We start from the raw sequence: 17,961 nt of genomic DNA on the forward strand, positions 1-17,961 counted from the left end.
AATATTAAATAATACATGATATGCAAAAAAATTCTCTAGCCAATAAATGCATGAAATTCGAATTCCAATGCAATATACACATTATATTCGAAAATTAAGGTTGTATATCAACCTAATTGGAAGGAAATATTGTATACAAAACAGTTTTGTCAACAAAGAAGCTATCAAATTTTCAGTATAGACCAGATACATTATGAATCTACACAAAAAAACAATCTATGTTCAGTCATCCATTCCAGGAGTAAATTTCGAAATTTAATACATGGTATACACGTTTTTTTAAATTATGGCATGATATTTTATATGAAAGAAGCATCCCGAATTATGGAATAATATCTCGAAATTTTGGAAGGAATATCAACTAAATTATGGTAAGATTTTTTCACCTCACTCCTATAAATATCACCCCATACCATTCGAAATTTCACACCATTTAATCACTCAACATTTTTGAAATTGTGCTCTTCAAATTCTGTTGGGTAGCGAAGCTCTACTGATGTCCAGATCCAAGAAGAATTCAAAAATCCCAGTACACGGAACCCCTCCACGTTTTTCATCCAAATATAAGGTAACTGAGCTTATTTTAAAAATATAATATTTGTTTATGCATTTTCGCTTTTCGAAAATTCATTCGAGTGTAATTCTTCTTCTACCCCTTTTTTTGTACGATTATCGTATGTTTTATGTGTTGGCACTGTGATGATTCAACTGGATATGGATGAGAATCCCAATGTGATGATTCAACTGGATATGTGTGGGAATCCCGATACGAAATATGTTATGGTCCTTACACGACATGATTATAACCGTTATACGCCATCGCTCCGTTAAAAAAGTAAAAATTAGGGACTGATATTATAAACCATGGAAAGTAGAGGAATCTCAGTGCCTAGATCAAAAATATGTTGATGATGCATTATATGTGTTTTTGAAATTCAAGTATATTTGTTATGTATGTGCTCAACGGCCCAACCTTACAGAGTGACGACCATATCACTCACCCTCTACTCTTCCTAGATAAGACAGAAGAACAGATTGAGGAAGAAGAGTCAGGCCAGTTTTGGGTCTGGTAAGGGACACAAGAAGACATTTAAGTACGTTTTATTAAAGTTGTAAAATGTTTCCGCATTAGTTCTATCGTTTCAAGTTATTATGTAGTAAAGACAAGTGCTATTTATATGAAATTTATGATATAAACTGGTTTTGGTATATACTATACTACGAGACTTGTTGTTTCAATTGTGTGGTTGTAAAACAATGCTGGTGTCGACCAACCTCGGTCTTGGGGCATGATAGTCTTCCTCTCAACGTAAGATCGTGAAACTCATTAAGAAACATACCACATTTTTTAAACAGGTTCCTAGTCGATTCAGCCACCTAAAATAAGGATAAAGATCGCTTGAACTTGAGATTAGCTTCTGTTATGTAAACAACATGTTTCATTAGTAATGGCATGAAGATGGTCATTCATAGTGATGAGTCGTAATTTGATGATGCACTGAACAACCATTCCTCGGACTTTTCAAGTGATTATCACTTATTGAGTGAAATAGTCTGCGGTTATGGTTGTACACTATTCATCATTTGATCCGGGATAATGTGGAGGCTCTACGTACTAGCATGCACTTTGATTTATTTACCGATTCTATTGAGGGTTATCAGGTGGTGAAGTTGGGTGTAGTTTCGAAATACATAGGAGATAATGTATTGTACTCGGGGATTCGTCGCTCGCCTATGGATGAAGATATCTTATGTGATTTGATGAGTTAATAGTCCAAGGAGTCTCTGGCCAGAGCAAGATATATGTTTAGAGAAAGGTTTTTTCCTAGTTGCACATATGATGCCACTATTATTATTCAAAGATATATCACATGATTGTTGAATTCATTTGCAAAGTGGTTGCAGATTCAATCGTGATATATGAGTTGAAGAGACCATATTGTACGTTAACCTTAACTTAAAGTTCTTGCAAACACTATCAGTGATATTTATGGGTCATGGTGCAATGTTACTAGACGCCTTTATCATGATCTGTTCGGTGCAATCAGACTTGAGTTCTAATTTTCTTGATCAATAGATCGATGAAAAGAATTAGACTAATTAGGGTCAGCCCAAATAAGAATAAATGTTATTTTAAATCACATGAAGGTGTGACCCACAGCTAGCTGTATCTCTGAACTATTGAGGGTCAAACAAGTGTCGGATTATGTGTTCCCTTTGAAATAGTCAAATTCAAGGAGTTGAATTTTGGCGACTGTTGTTTGATGGAGATCGAACAAATAGCTTGTAAATGAGTTTATAAACTGATTCCATGTTATGGGAGTTAGATTAATTGCTAATTAAATGAAGAGATTGGAACTACAAATTGTAGTGAAGAAGTTTCCAAAACTGCTTTGAAATTTTCATTTTTCAGTAGAGGAACGAGATTTGTACCCTCGACACATCGGCACTGTCTTATCGTTGATCATGGTTATAATGAGTTCATAATTATTTATTTAATAAATTTAAAATATACTGATTAAATAATAAATTTTTAGTAGTGACTACTAAGTGCAAAATTCTCTTGAAAAATTCTAAAAGAGTCTATAATATATTAACTAATTAAGCGAGCAATTAAATAAAAGTTATTTTAAAGCATATATATATATATATAAATATATATATTCAAAAGTTGATAATAATTTAATTATGTATAATATTTTCAAGAGTAGAAAATACATACATAAGAGTTTCTACATACATGAGAGTCTTATAATTACGGAAAACAATATCCCAAAAAATCGAAACTATTGATTATATCGTGGAAAGACTTTTAATATATATATATATATATATATATATATATATATATATATATATATATATATATATCGGATTATCAAAAGTTGATAATAATTTAATTAAGCATAATATTTTCAAGAGTAGAAAATACATACATAAGAGTTTCTACATACATGAGATTTTTTATAAATTTATTGAATATCGTGATGATTCTAGAAAAGTCAAGGTGGGTTAGATGTATTTTTTGAAAATATTTTCAATATTTTTTATAAATTTATTGAATATCGTGATGATTCTATTGTACGTGATTTTTTTCAAATATGGAAAGCAAAATTTTAAAATATTAGAAGAATATCTCAATTGTGCATGGTTTAGCAACATTACTTGTTCCTAGTCAAAGTCAAGGTGAGTTAGATGTATTTTTTGAATATTATGCTAAATTTCTTTGGAAGAATGTTGACGATAAAAGAAGTCAATCATACATTCTTTCCAATAATTGTTTGATTTGTGTGCTATTGAACAATGTAAACTGAGTACACAGTCTGAGAAGAGGTCGACTTCTTTCAAAGTTTTAAATGATAAAAGTTCAAAGGAAAATCGGTGACTACAACAAAATAAAATGAGATCCAAATTTATTTAAATCAAATATATTGAGAATTTCGATGTTCTTGATTGGTGGAAATTAAATTCTCAACTTTATCAAGTGTTAGTGGCAGTTACAAAAGATGTTTTGCCCATTCAAAGTTCAAGTGTTGCTTCCGAATCAGCATTTTTAGTATATGAAAGAATTATTAGTTAACAAAGAACTAATTTAAAGCTAGAAACACTTAGCATGCTGATGTGTTTATAAGATTGGTTTGCACCCGAAAAAAGAATAGTACCACTGGAACAATCGATGAATTTTTGAAGCTCGAGTTCCGACGAAAATCTAGAGTATTCAAATTATATTTTAACAATTTTATATTAGAAATACTAATAGTCGGACCTGGAACCAAAAACCGGTTCGAACCCGGACCGAAACGATCTATAAATAATAGAACCGATCCAATGTTTGGATTGGTTCAAAGATTTTTACCTTCGAACCGGAACCGGTTCTCGCACCATTCAATCTGGAACCAGTCGAAACCGGACCGAAACCAACGAATCGATAAGCATGTCTATTCCCCCCTTTCAGTATCTTCATATTTTGGTAGTGCGTTTAGCTACTTTATTTATCTATCATATTCAGTATATGACTTGTGAGTCAGGAGATATGTAAGGACGAGCTCACTCCGAGTCGAAAAATCATAGCATGGGTTGACTTAAATTAACGGAAAAAGGATGATCTGATTTCAGTGAATATCAATTAACATAGTGAAAAATAACTAAAATTATAAAAAAAAATTGAAATTTGATAATAATAAAAATAATCATAAAGAGACGAATATATGAAGAAGAACTTTGCAAGTTTTTATTTTAAATGTGTGAACGGTTCATGTTACCGTATAGTAGGATGTACTGCAATAAAGGTTCTATTTCGTACTTAAATCCCTAAAAAACATTTCGACGATGGAGGGAAAATGATGACCGTTTATATCTTCTCCCGCCTTTTCGATTTATTATGCTCAATTCATTACTGGTGATTCGGAAATCCATTGGACCGCAGCAAAAATGGCAGCTTCTGCGAAAACCCTAATGGATTTTCTTCAGCAACCAGCGAAGCGAATCAGGAGAACCTCCTCCTCATCGCCTCCCCTTTTACGGCCAGTTTCATCCCTAGACGACGCCACCGCCTCCATTTCCCCTGATCAGAAGCGCAGAATAGACTACAACAAAGCCCTTGCCAGATCCAAGCGAAACCTCAAACTGTGCTCGGATAAAGTCTCCAAAGCTATTGACGCAGGTCATTTCCCTGTCTCCGTTTCTTCTTCTCTTCTTTCTCTATTCTTTTTGCCTTTGGTTATCTTGAATCAACTTTTTATATGTGTGAATATGTGTTTAAAACCCTGTGAATATGTGTGCCTAAGGAACGAGATATGTGGAGCTGGAGGAACTTTTAGTGGAGGAGACATGGTTGGAAGTGCTACCAGGGGAGTTGCAGAAGCCTTATGCAAAGAAACTGTGTGAATTTGTGGAGAAAGAAATTTGCCATGGCTGCATGCCAGTTTACCCTCCTCAACATCTTATTTTCAACGCACTCAACACAACCCCATTTGACCAGGTTAAAGCTGTTATTATTGGACAGGTAAACACTTATTTACATTGAAATGGAACCTCATGTTATTAATTTGTATGCCATCGGTCGTGTAATGTCATATGAGTGGGTAAACAGCTTTGATTTTATACTCAATCTGTTGTTTTGCAGATAGCATGTACATGAAATTAAATGCACTGTTGAATAGTTATTATTTCTGTATTTGATTATTGTTGTCATTTTTTCACCATGGCTATATAAATTCTGGGGAAATTAGCTCGTGGGTATTATCTTTCTTACATATGTATTTGTAATTTCTCTATAAGCTTTGTCTACTTTCATAAATTTACATTATTCCTGTTCTATAAGGGGAAAAGTAATGTATGACCCCCAGTTTCTGGAGTTTGTTGGACATAAACCGCAATGATGTTTTAATACTCAACTTTTTATTGTCAGAATACTGTTATCTTTCTCATCCAAGTGCACCTTCACCTTAAATTGCATTTTTCAGGACCCATATCATGGACCAGGTCAAGCAATGGGCCTTTCTTTCTCAGTGCCGAATGGTGTCAAGGTGCCTTCCAGTCTTGCAAACATATATAAAGAGATTCAACAGGATCTGGGCTGTTCAACTCCGTCTAATGGGAACCTGGAAAAGTGGGCCGTGCAGGTAACATTTGCACTCTCTCTTTTTGGTATTATGTGTTTTCCAACCCGCATTCAGGCTTGTCCAGTGGATTTGAGTTGTGGCCATTTGCACCTGATTATTTCCACTAAGTAGTTGGAACTTCATTTTGTCTTATTTCTTCTAACCAATGCCTGCCTGAAGTTGAAGATTTTGGTAGCATAGATTTTATCTCCTCTTTGCTTTTTATGAAGTACATAGCTGATGGTAACGTGGATATGAACAAGTAATTTTCTTCAGACAGAGGACTGAACTATTATGTGTTCTCTGAGATTTTTTGGTCTTTGTTTATATTTATAGATTATATTAGATAGAATAACCCAAAGATAATACAACATCCAATATGTATCTTAAATATAACAAACTAGATTTCATCTTGCTTCTTCTGATAGAATTCTATAGTTTGTTTCAATTGTTTAATGCAAATACCTTTGTTTGAATTTTCCCAATCCTGACAAACTAATTCCATGTGTAATTATGCAGGGTGTTCTCTTGCTAAATACTGTTCTTACAGGTATATCACCATATCTTTTTGTGTACATGTCCAATCCGTAATTTCTCTAAATACTTGGTAACTTTTCCTGCCAAATATAAATCGTAAATGTTGCAAAGACGAATGGTGGACTAGTATAGCATGTTGATAAATTCCGAGTTATTTTTTTATTTACTTCATTTCTGGAAGGAAAAGAGACGGAGGCATTACGAGAATATGATGGATGATGTATACTTCATAATACACCACAATTTGTGCTAAATCCTTTTCACTCATTCTAATTTGTTCTGGGAAAGGTAGGGTTATACTAAAAACGGCAGAGAATGTCCAATTAATATTTGAATAATTACCGTTGATATTCGCTTATTCAATCCATCGTTTGAGGCCTTGCTTGATAATTCTCTTGCAACTCCAGCATACATCTTACACATCATCATCATCATCACCATCATCTTACTCGCTAATTGCGTGGTTGGTTACATGGATATTAGTTCTCGAAACTAAGCAATTTTCCCACATATCATCTCTTAAACCAATATTTAAGATATTATCCTAACCATCTTTATCAAGTTTTCATGGCGTATCCATCTTACTACCCATTTCATTAACCTGCCAATCTAACATATGTCGGATTGGGGCCGTGTTTGGTCTCTTCTTCACATGACCAAACCATGTTAGATGTCTATCCTTAATCTTATCATTTATGGGGGCTACACCTAAATAATTCATAATCATTTCATTTCTAATTCTATTCTTGCACGTTTTGCCACACATTCATCTTAACTTATGTATCTCTGCTACTGCCGTCTTATGCATATGTAGTCCTGTAGTGGCCCAACACTCGCATTTATAAAGTATAGTTGGTCGAACAATAAGCTTATAACATTTTCCTTTTAATCTTAGGCATACTTCTATCACATAAGATTCCTGATATCATCATCCATTTCATCCACCCTATTTTAAAACTACGATCTATATCCTCGTTAATATCCCCAGTCTTTTGGATAATAGATCTGAAATAGCGAAAAACTTTACACTCTGGGACTTTTCAACCGTCAATCTCAATTGGACTACCCATTTGTCTAGATTCAGTACCAAAGTTACAAGATAAATATTCCGTTTTTGAGCGAATAATTCTAAAACTTTTACTCTCAAGTGCTTCACGTCATCTATCTAATTTTTTATTGACACCTTCTTTAGTTCATCTATGAGGACAATATCATCTGAAAACAACATACACCAAGGTACCTCATCCTGAATATGTTCCATTAGCTCATCCATAATCGAAGCAAAGCGGTAAGAGTTTAAAGCCGATCTTTGATGAATTCTACTGCCACAAGAAATTCACATGACATACCTCCAACAGACTTAATGCTAATTACGATACCTTCATACATATCTCTAATGATCTAGATGTAGCATTGAGGCACATGTTTATTTCTAAGTACCGACCAGATAATTATCTAGGCACTCTATTATACGTTTTCTCTAAGTACTCTTTTGTTGTTCGCTATATAAAATATTTATATTTTTCTCTATAATAGCTTCCATTGTAGACTTACCTGGCATAAAACCAAATTGGTTATCTGATACATTATTTGTGAGACTCTTAAGTCCCCGCTCTATCACTCGTTCCCATAGCTTCAATATATGGTTCATAAGCTTAATCCCTCTATAGTTTGAGCAGTCGTCTATGTCTCTTTTATTCTTATAAATTGATACTACAATACCATGTCTCCAAGATTATGACATTTTCCTAGTATCTAATTTTATAAAAGAGCCTAGTCAGCTATTGGATCCCAATTTCCCCTAGACACTTCCATACCTCAATTGGTATCTCATCCGGTCCGACTGTCTTCCTTGGTTTCATCCTATTCAGTGCCTCCGTTACTTCCTTAGCACTAGCTCTACGATGGAATACTAGATGCCTTACTTCTTGCATCTCATGTCTACCAACGTTTAACTCCTCTGTGCTTGTATCATTGAGTAATTTCTTAAAGTAATCCCTCCACCTATCTAAGATAACTTTATCTTGAATTAAAACTCTATCATCTTCATGTTTGATACGCTTAACACAACTCAAGTGTTTAATGTTTTGATCCCTCGTTTTCGTTATCTTAAAAATATCTTTCTCTTTCTTTTGTACCTAGTCTATCATTCAAATTATTATAAGCTCTTTTATTAACATCTCCTACTGCTCTGCTGCTGAGTCTCTTGGCTTTTTTATACAGCTCATACGATCCTTGGTCTCTAGCTTCTTGCCAGTTCTTGAACCTTATTTTCTTTTCCTTAATGGCTTGTTGCACCTCATTGTTCCACCACCATGTCTTCTTGTCCTTTCGTCCCTTCCCTTTAGCCTCTCCAAGTACTTCCCTCACCCCACTCCTTATACGGTTAGCCATGAGTTCAAATAACTCAGAGGTATCAGTTTTATTCTTACACCTTACATACTCACATCCTTCGAGGACTAACTGATTATCTAAACTCTTATTCCTAAGAGTTTGACATACATATCCCTTCATAGTCCACCATTGATTCTCGGTCTAATCTGACCTTTGTTTACTTTGATTCTACTCTTAAGGCAAATATCTAAGATTAATAACATATGTTGGGCTGTCAAGTATTCTCCTGGTACGACCTTACAATTTTTACAACTACCTAGGTCTTGTCTCCTTACAAGAATGTATTTGATTTGACTTATACTATGTTCTCTCCTTACAAGAATGTAATTGATTTGACTTATACTATGTTCACTCCTAAAGGTTACTGAATGACTCTCACTCTTCTTATAGAAAATGTTTACCATCCCAAGATCACTAGATAAGACAAAGTCTAGAACAGAAACCCCCGTGTTATTTTGAACCTCAAAACCTTGACCTCCATTGACCCCCTCATACCCAACTTTATCTTTACCTACATGGCCATTTAAATCTCCGATTAAGAAAGATCTTTTCCTCACATGGGATTCCTATAACTACATCTCCTAGAGAGTCCCAAAATTCCTTCTTAGTCTCATCATCTAATCCCACTTGTGGTGCATATGCACTAAAGATATTCACAATCTATGGTTCTTAGGCTAAAGTGATGCTCATAATTCTATCTCCAAACCTCTTAGCTACAACAACTGCATCCCTATAGGCTTTATCCAGCATTATTCCCACTCCAATTCTAGTTTTATTTGTTCCTGAATAGAAATATTTGAAACTTTCTCCTAATTCCTTAGCGTTGCTTCCCTTCTATTTTGTAAATTGAAGATAAGCTATGTTTAAATTGAAGATAAGCTATGTTTAGTTTCTTTCATCACATGACATCCACTAACTTTATTGACTTTCCCGTCAATGTTCCTATGTTCCAAGAGGCTAATATAATCTTCCTAATCCTAGTATGAACTAGCTTCTTTACTCGCCCTCGTCCAGTAAGGTGCGATAACTCTTGCCTATTTATCACTGCAACCGGGTGCCGCTGCATCGCGCCTAGCTTATTGACACTACATCCGAGCGTAGTTTAAGCATGTCGCTTAAAGCGGTCGACGACCTAGCATTTCATGTTAATTCTGTTATAACTAATATCCATGTGAAGAAGTGTGACACCATACATGTATAACTTTATTTAGATGCAACACTTCTTTGATCTAATTTAAAGAATAATGCATTCATCACAATTTTGTTGAGCACACAAAGGGTAACAAAGCAATAAGCAGTGTGTAAACTGGAAAACGCCTAAATCATGATCATCAATTCATGAGCATTCTTCATCGAAAATTCAGAAAAACAAAGTAAAAATAATATTAATCTTCTTTATTAAAGCATCCCTTATTTCTGGATTTTCTTTTTCAATTTATCCTTAAATGCCACCCACCCCAGACGCATCGAAAGTCAACTATAAACCTATACTGTCTTTCATTCCTTAAAGACACAAGAATTTACCTAATAGAGTAAACAAGGAATTGAACAATTCTTGTGAATTGGGAAAGTTGAAACAATCCCTACACCACGGGAAAGCAAAACCTTGCTCTTCACTGCCTTAGCCTATATCACTTTCCATTTTCTTCCTGATCCTCAGTTTTCCGTCTTTTTTCTCAATGGGGGTTATGGCAGCTCCTTTCTCCTTGCCTGGTAGTGATTGTTGCAGGCCGTTTTCTTTCTTTTTCACTGTGTACTTTATTGCCTTACTCCAATTCCACCCCTTGGTCTGGTATGCACACTGGTGTATATAAGCTTATGCAAGGGGTTGAGAGGAGAAGAGGTTACAAACTTGGGAAAACTGGAGTTATATTTTTAAAACATGGTTTTATAGTTACTGAGAAGAATGTTGAACAAATTGGAGGGGCAAATTTGAAATTATATTGTGTTTTGTTTCTTCAACAAAAAGGAGCTGGAATTATGAGAAAAATGGTATGGACACTATTTAGAGAAACTGAAAGGTAACTTCTATCCTAGACTTAAAGAAGCCTACATTTTAAAATGGATTTATGAAACACAGTAATTGTGCTTGTTCATTTTTGCAGGTATGTGCTATCCTTTGTGACATGCTTGATTATGTACCCCTCAGACTGCAGAAATGTATAGCATTTACTAGCAGTGGATGTGGGGGAAAATATGTTTTATGAAGTTGGATTGTCATTGAGTTCTGCAAACTATCATATTCATGCAAACATTAGTCCCTAATTACCAAATGATTGGCAACTTATACCAAAGGAAATTTATTGATGCTATCTTTTTTGTGTTTTGGGTAGTAATTGATGCTTTTAGAAAATTGGAGTGTTGTTTTGGAAATTCATTTGGAAGAGTTGAATTCTGAAAAGAACTGTAACTTATTTTGCAGTGAGGAGAAGTCAGGCAAATTGTCATGCAGGAAAAGGGTGGGAGCAGTTTACTGATGCGGTTATTGGAGCAATTTCACAGAAGAAAAAAGGAGTTGTTTTTATTCTTTGGGGAAATAATGCTCAAGTCAAATCTCGGTAATCTATTATTTGGTGATTTTTTAAATTATCAGCAAATGGTGTTGTTGCATGACTTGTAGTTTACAACTAGAAACACAAACGCCTATAAATTATGTGGACTAATGTTTTTGTACTTTCGCTGTTGGAATAGTTAGTGTTTGACTTGCATGATGGGAAACGATTTTTTACTAGTTGTTATGGATGAAGCCAAAATCAATTGTGAAATTAAAGAGATCTTTTTCCCTGAAGCAACAGGTGTCGTACTGGTTTATTCTTTTCAAATGTTCCAAGCTATGCTGGATTAGTTGAAAGAGCAGTGAAAATGGCAGTGAAATGATCCATGAAATAGTTTGAAAATTTCTTCCTAGATCATCTTCTAAGGTGTAACTGGCGTTGAAAGATTAGCATGGTGTAATTGTGTAAATTGAACAAGATGTAAGATAGTCAGAAGCACATCCCACATCCAAAAGATTTCCTCTTCTTTATATTGTATGCACGTCCTTGTTCTTATATATATACCTTATTCATTTACATTGTGAAGAGTTCTTCGTGATCATTTAAATTTTTACGCATGTATTTCACCTTTAATTGTATGGAAGAACGTTCATTACGAGATCTAAAAATCCACAGAGAGGATTTTTACTCTATCAGGAATCTCTAATGCAAGAGTCTCGAAGATTTCAGTTCAGGACTTTTAATTTTTATCCGACAGTGTAGCGCCCTTACCCGAGCCACTACTAAACAGACTAATAAACATGCAACATTAAACTTAATAACCACAATTAAACAGCGGAAACCAAATACTTAATCATCTTACAACCCAAATGAAAACAAAACAATAACGACAGTCTTAAACATTAATACAACCATAACAAATACAAAACATAACCATGAACGAGAAAACGGTAAACCACAGAAAACCTCCACTGGATCACCACCGAAACCCAACTGCTCTAGCCACTGCCCTGGTCGTCCGAACCGTCCAACCTAAGACCTGCCCCGTGGAATGGGGTGCCCAAGATGAAAACAAGGACGTGAGCGACAATCGCCCAATACGAGAATGTACGAGTATACAAACTGATATGATGCATGCAAAATGCAATATGCTCGGATATCAGGGATCAAGTCAAGAATCTCATGCTCAGTCTAGAGGCGCCTGAGTGTGTAGTCTCTGATCTGCCCTAGGCATGTTTTGGCTCCCACACTCATCATCAAGACGTGGACCTGCAATGTCCAGGTCATCAGAGCCCGCGGGTCCCGTCGGACACTGTAGCTCTCGATGCCCTATCGTCCACAATACGGAATAGGGCTGAGCGGCCCCAACAAACGAGGTATATCTCAAAAGATATCAGGCTCAACATGATATGTCATGCATAATATGCCAAAGCAGTAAAACATGTATCATGCAACAGATAAATATGCAGCATATAAGTGTGTATACTACGCTTGGATATCTCAGTCAGTACATCACGTACCTCACTAAAACAATCTGACAGAAAGCTCTGAACCTAGACAATACCAACATAATGAAATCACTAACAAACCAGATCAAACATGCTACAAAGATCTCCCTATGATCCTTAAATCACTATCTAAGAATTTAGGATTATACCTGCGTCCGTCGTCAGCTCGCTGATGATGTCTCGATCTCAGTACACCGACCCTCCTCGAGTCGACATTAGCTTCGAAACTTCCCGACACCAAAGTGTCCTAGAAACTGGCTAGAAAACCTAAGGTACAACTAGAATTCTCTCTGAAGAATGCGGTGAAGGAAACAAAAGAATCGGCTTCCATTTATAGGCTGCATCCGGACTATTTCAGAAAATCTGAACCAATCTTATCTGCCACGTGTCAGAATCTCATTGGTCTAGTTGGATTTCTCGAGATAATGTAATCCGAAGTAGGTCGGGTTATCCATTTAAAATTCGGTGGATACCAACAGTTAATCCCGAATTATCAACTCCTTAATAATACTTAATTAACAACTCATTAATTATGTCTTAATTAATACTTCAGGAATTCGGGTCATTACAGACAGAATTAAATAATTTAATTAGTTTGTTTCCTACTCAACTGTGTCAACAACGGTTGTATTTTAGTTATCTCCCCTGTGTTCCAGTTGGCAATTTTGCACAGGCTTAGGGAATTTTCGTCATGATTGTGATTTTCATGTGTTATGAATTGCTTGTTTAACCGAGACAACATTTGAGTCTGAGTATTCAGAAGACTCGTCGTAAGAGGTCAGGTTACCGTAGAAAAATTCTGGTTTTGATGTTAATATCAAATTTATCTGGTATCTGAATGTTTTGTAGTACTCTGGGACTACCTTTTGCGATTGAAACAAACAGGTGATAAACACTTGTCAGTTTATGAGAAAAAAATATCAAACTTTTTTTGATCGAAAGATTTGATTTAGGCAAGGGATTTATAGGCATTAATTTGTAATTGCTTCAGTTATAGAAAATTTGAAATGGGTTGACATATTGAAGAATTAATATAAAATTGTAGATAAAGGTTTTGAAATCCGTGAAGTTAAGAATCATTGAAAGACTATATTGTGCTTACACTAATGATTATGAATATTTGGATTTCAAATCCTTTAGTTTAAACATAATCTCAATGAATTTGCTTTTCAAGAAGAGAGTTTTTATTATAATCATGTGGTGGTCTTTTTTGTTGCTGAAGTAGGACAAATAAGTCATAGAAGTCACTTAATGATCGCTCGTAATGTTTGCGGAAGTATTTTTGAATTTTCAATGGTTAGTTGTAACTAATAGATCAATTTATCTGGTTTTATTTTGTTATCAGATATTTTTGTTTTTTAAACAAAGACATTTTTTCATATGCGTAGATTGTTAATTGTCCAGGCAGAGTGTTACTATCTTACAATCATGTCCAAAGGCATGGATAGCTGCAGCATGGAACATCTTGTCCATTTTTGTTATTACCTTGGTCCTTACATTGGTTTGTTAAGAAATTTTAATATCCAGTATTTGCAACCACAAGACAAGCTTAACTTCACGACTTGAAAGTTCGGTCATATTGCAGCATAATTTCCAACTCTATATAATCGAAAAGTAACTCAGAAAAAGTTATCTTGTAGTTGGCAGACCGACCAATTTTCCATGCTATGTCTGCCAAATTGCCAACATATATCTAATGACACTGTAGTTTGAGCTGAAAGTTTATATGATTATGTTCACATATGGAATTATGGCATCAATACATGAATCATGATCAATTTGTTGCATGTTTCTAATGACGTCATTGTGCAGGTTGATTGATGAGACAAAGCACTACGTTCTGAAATCAGCTCATCCTTCTGGTTTATCTGCAAACAGAGGCTTCTTTGGATGCAGGTTTGTCTTAGCTTCAGTGGATGATTTAAATTGTATATACCTTATTTTTCATTCAGAACTAAAAATGAAATTATGAATTGTATTTTCCATTTTTTAATTGCTCTAATAAATAATGAATCGATGAAAGTCCTCTCACTGGAAAGATCTCTTGGTAACAAACTCACTGAATATGTTGATATGCAACACATAGAAATTGGTTGGCAAATCTTTCCGTCCCCCTTATTTCGAAATTCTCTAATCCGGCATTGTTATGAATAATATGACAGATAGATTCTTCTACATTTACCTTTCCAAAATTTTTTGGAGAGCGTTGACCTATGGATGTGGTATGTACTTTTCAAATATATTGCTAGTCAAGTGCCATGCTTTGTTGTGCGGAAAATCGATGGCAGTTGTGCATAAATGTGTTCTAGGGCCATTCCAAATCTTATGGGGATATTATCTGTTTAAACACTTTAAAATTTAATGTAAGAAAGAAAAATCGAGATGATTATTGGTTCATTTACTGTATTCATTAACATTTGACTCAAGTAAACAAGAATTATGGATCACCTTTTCTAAATAAATATATATATGTATTGAACTTGCTAATAATTCAACCACCAAATGTATCAAAGCCAAATAGTTCAACTGCATAGGGAGATTACTAGTCATATTTTCTCTAAAACAAATGAAGATTTGTATTCTATCCAAATGCCAAAAAATCAAGGAATCCTTAGGTCAAATTCCAGTATGTTGTCTCATCGTGATTAATACAATCCCTATGGCACAAGTTTGGCATATTACTCATCCTAGAGAGAAACATTTGATAATTCAAACATGATCCTGTGATTGTTTGAACTATGGATAACACATACATGTGATTAGTTTCTTTTGATATATTATTTCTTCCTGAAAAGAGTCATTTATGTTACGGTTTGAGGAAAAAAAAGAAAGCCAAAGTTATTGAATCGAATACACATCAACCAGCTGAAGGAGCCATTTCATGCCCTTAATCACCACTTACAACTGTTGACACAGGCACTTTTCTCGTACAAACAAGATCCTGGACGAAATGGGAATACCTCCTATAGATTGGCAATTATAGGACAAGGGAAGGCGGCTCCCATGTTTTGGCGAATGTTGTTCGTGGATGTGTTTATATGTGCTGTCAGAACACTGTCAGTTGTATATAATGTGCTTGATCTATTTTGCCAGTAGTTTTGTGGCTCTAATTATCAATATCAAAGCATGCCGCTTTTGGTGATTTGGTGTATCTATCCTCTTCCACAAATACTGCAAGTATGATATTGCAGCATTCATCGTGGTTGTATTCTCTATTGAGTCTGATGCTGTTTCATGTTAGACAAAATATTGATTCATCTTGTGTCCTCCAGGACCTTCACCCGTGCAGCATTTATGTGTTCCCTCTTTTTGCCTTTCGGTAGTTTTTTATAACCTTTGTATGGAACTTATTCAGTTGTTTTGTATGTAGTGATTATACGAATGTTGTCCACCTTTCGTGTTTTATTTAGCTTGAAATTTTTTGGAAATGTTTCTTTAGTGGAAATCAATACATTGTATTTCTAGGAGATAAATTATTTTCTTTGATGTTTTGCTTGAGTTTCTCGTTTTCTTTATTAGATTTGATCATATCTTTCATTTTTTCCAATATTATGACAGTATCTCCTCGATCGGTTCTGCCTTTTGCCTCTTTCCAAAGTAACATTTTACTTTTTAAAATTACGACATTGTTGTGGGTCCGTGTAGTTTTTTTTTTTTTGGCAAAAATTTATGTGAGATGGTTTTACGTGTCGTATATCTGATACGGATTTCTTATTTAGATTATCTATGAAAAAGTATTATTTTTTATGCTAAGAGTATTACATTTTGTTGTGAATATTGATAGTGCTGATCCGTCTCAAAGATTAAGATCCGTGAGACAGTCTCATATGAGATTCACTTTTTTTTTTTTTTGTTTTTACTTGTCCTCGAACTCAATTTCCCTTCAAAAGAAAGATATTTACGTCACTTCACCAAAATTTTAGTCATGTCAGTAACATTTTGGTTTTGCAACATGAGGATCGTAACTCTAGCTGTTTTATAAATTAGACGACTTTGATATTCTTTTTCTTAAAATTGAATATTTTTTTACTCTATTATTTCTAGAAATGTAGTTAGAAATTTCACCGTAGAGAGTGAATTGAATTTTTGTAAATAATTAATTATTAAAAATATAAATATAGTGTATAATATTATTTACGCGATGAGGATATTAATTATAAAAATAATCTCTAACTTATAATAATGAAAATAAGAAAATTAAGAACTATTAAATTAATAAAAAAGAGAAATAACTATAATGTCATTTTTTGGAAAAATAATAGTTGAAATATTTGAATTTTGAAAATAATAGTTGTAAATATTGAAAAATAGTGTGTAATGATGTATTTAATGATGTATTTCTTTTTGAATTATTTCCAAAGAAATTCTATAAATGAGTCTCTCAATTTGTGAAGAAAAACATAATTGAGTAGAGAAATTTTTTTATAAAGTGTGTAGTTTAATATATTTTGTGAGTTTGAGATTTTTACTTTTTACCGTAAATTTTTACTTTTAACACGTTATCAGCAAGATACTCGAAAGTTCGGTTCTCCGTATTTTCCTAGCTCCAAAACACAAGAAAAAGATAACAATATTCAAAAGTACGAATATTTATTTTACTGTTTGTGATTATATTATTACACGCCTTGTATAATTTTATTGTGTTATTTATTTTTTGTGTGTGTGTATATATATTATAAATAATATATATATTTGAATATTATCATGTTATTATATAAAAATAGTTTATTACACCTCATTATAATAACGTGATGTGATAATTTCACTGTTGATATATTTTTATTGTGTTATATAATAATTATATATATATATATTTGTATAATGTCACAGTATTATATAAAAAGAGTCTCCAACACCTCATTATAATATTGTAATATGATATACATAATTATTTAAAAATGATTTACATTATATATATCATAGTATCATCATAAAATTTACATATACATACATTTATTTTTTAAGATTTTGTAACGGTCATAAAAAGTCATAATCGGCTAGTTTTTACCCTATAAATATGACTTCACAAACATTTTCAATCACTCCAAACTCGTTCTTCCTCCCTAAAAATTTCTTCATCGAGATTTTCGTAGAAGAAGAAGATGGTTTTTTCAAGGTTATTTTGTATAATTATTTTGGTTATTATACTCAATAGTCTTGTATTTATCAGAGAATATCCGTTTCGCTTTTTTTCTTTATTTTTAAGAATGCTTGTACTTATAATTTATCATTTACTTTGTGTTGCCCTTTTAATAAATTTATAACTTAACTAATAAAATTCATTGTTATTTTTATAGTACCACCATATCAAATTTGGCAAAGCTCGAATTTGTTGCGCTCGACATTACGGGAAAAAATTATATGCCATGGACTTTTGATGTAGAAATGCATCTTGAGTCATTAGGTCTAAGTGAGGCCATTAAA

The 17,961-nt window shown here is 33.8% G+C and overlaps 1 protein-coding gene across 1 annotated transcript; it reads left to right on the forward strand.

The window, feature by feature from the left end:
• Window positions 1-4,277: 4,277 nt before the first annotated feature.
• LOC140833983 (uracil-DNA glycosylase, mitochondrial) lies at window positions 4,278-15,986 on the forward strand. Its single transcript, XM_073198537.1, has 7 exons — window positions 4,278-4,663; window positions 4,788-5,005; window positions 5,466-5,624; window positions 6,123-6,153; window positions 10,957-11,092; window positions 14,350-14,433; window positions 15,454-15,986. The coding sequence occupies exons 1-7, from the start codon at window positions 4,432-4,434 to the stop codon at window positions 15,518-15,520; spliced, it is 927 nt and encodes a 308-aa protein (XP_073054638.1). The 5' UTR covers window positions 4,278-4,431; the 3' UTR covers window positions 15,521-15,986.
• The last annotated feature ends 1,975 nt before the right edge of the window (window positions 15,987-17,961 follow it).

This window comes from Primulina eburnea, chromosome 6, assembly GCF_022965805.1.
Source record: "Primulina eburnea isolate SZY01 chromosome 6, ASM2296580v1, whole genome shotgun sequence".
In the NCBI taxonomy this organism is placed as follows: Eukaryota; Viridiplantae; Streptophyta; class Magnoliopsida; order Lamiales; family Gesneriaceae; genus Primulina; species Primulina eburnea.

Coding starts and splice junctions, on each gene's coding strand:
- LOC140833983 (XM_073198537.1), top strand. CDS start 4,432: ATGGCAGCTTCTGCGAAAACCCTAATGGATTTTCTTCAGCAACCAGCG. Junction 5,006..5,465: donor AAGCTGTTATTATTGGACAG/GTAAACACTTAT, acceptor TGCATTTTTCAG/GACCCATATCATGGACCAGG. Junction 5,625..6,122: donor TGGAAAAGTGGGCCGTGCAG/GTAACATTTGCA, acceptor GTAATTATGCAG/GGTGTTCTCTTGCTAAATAC.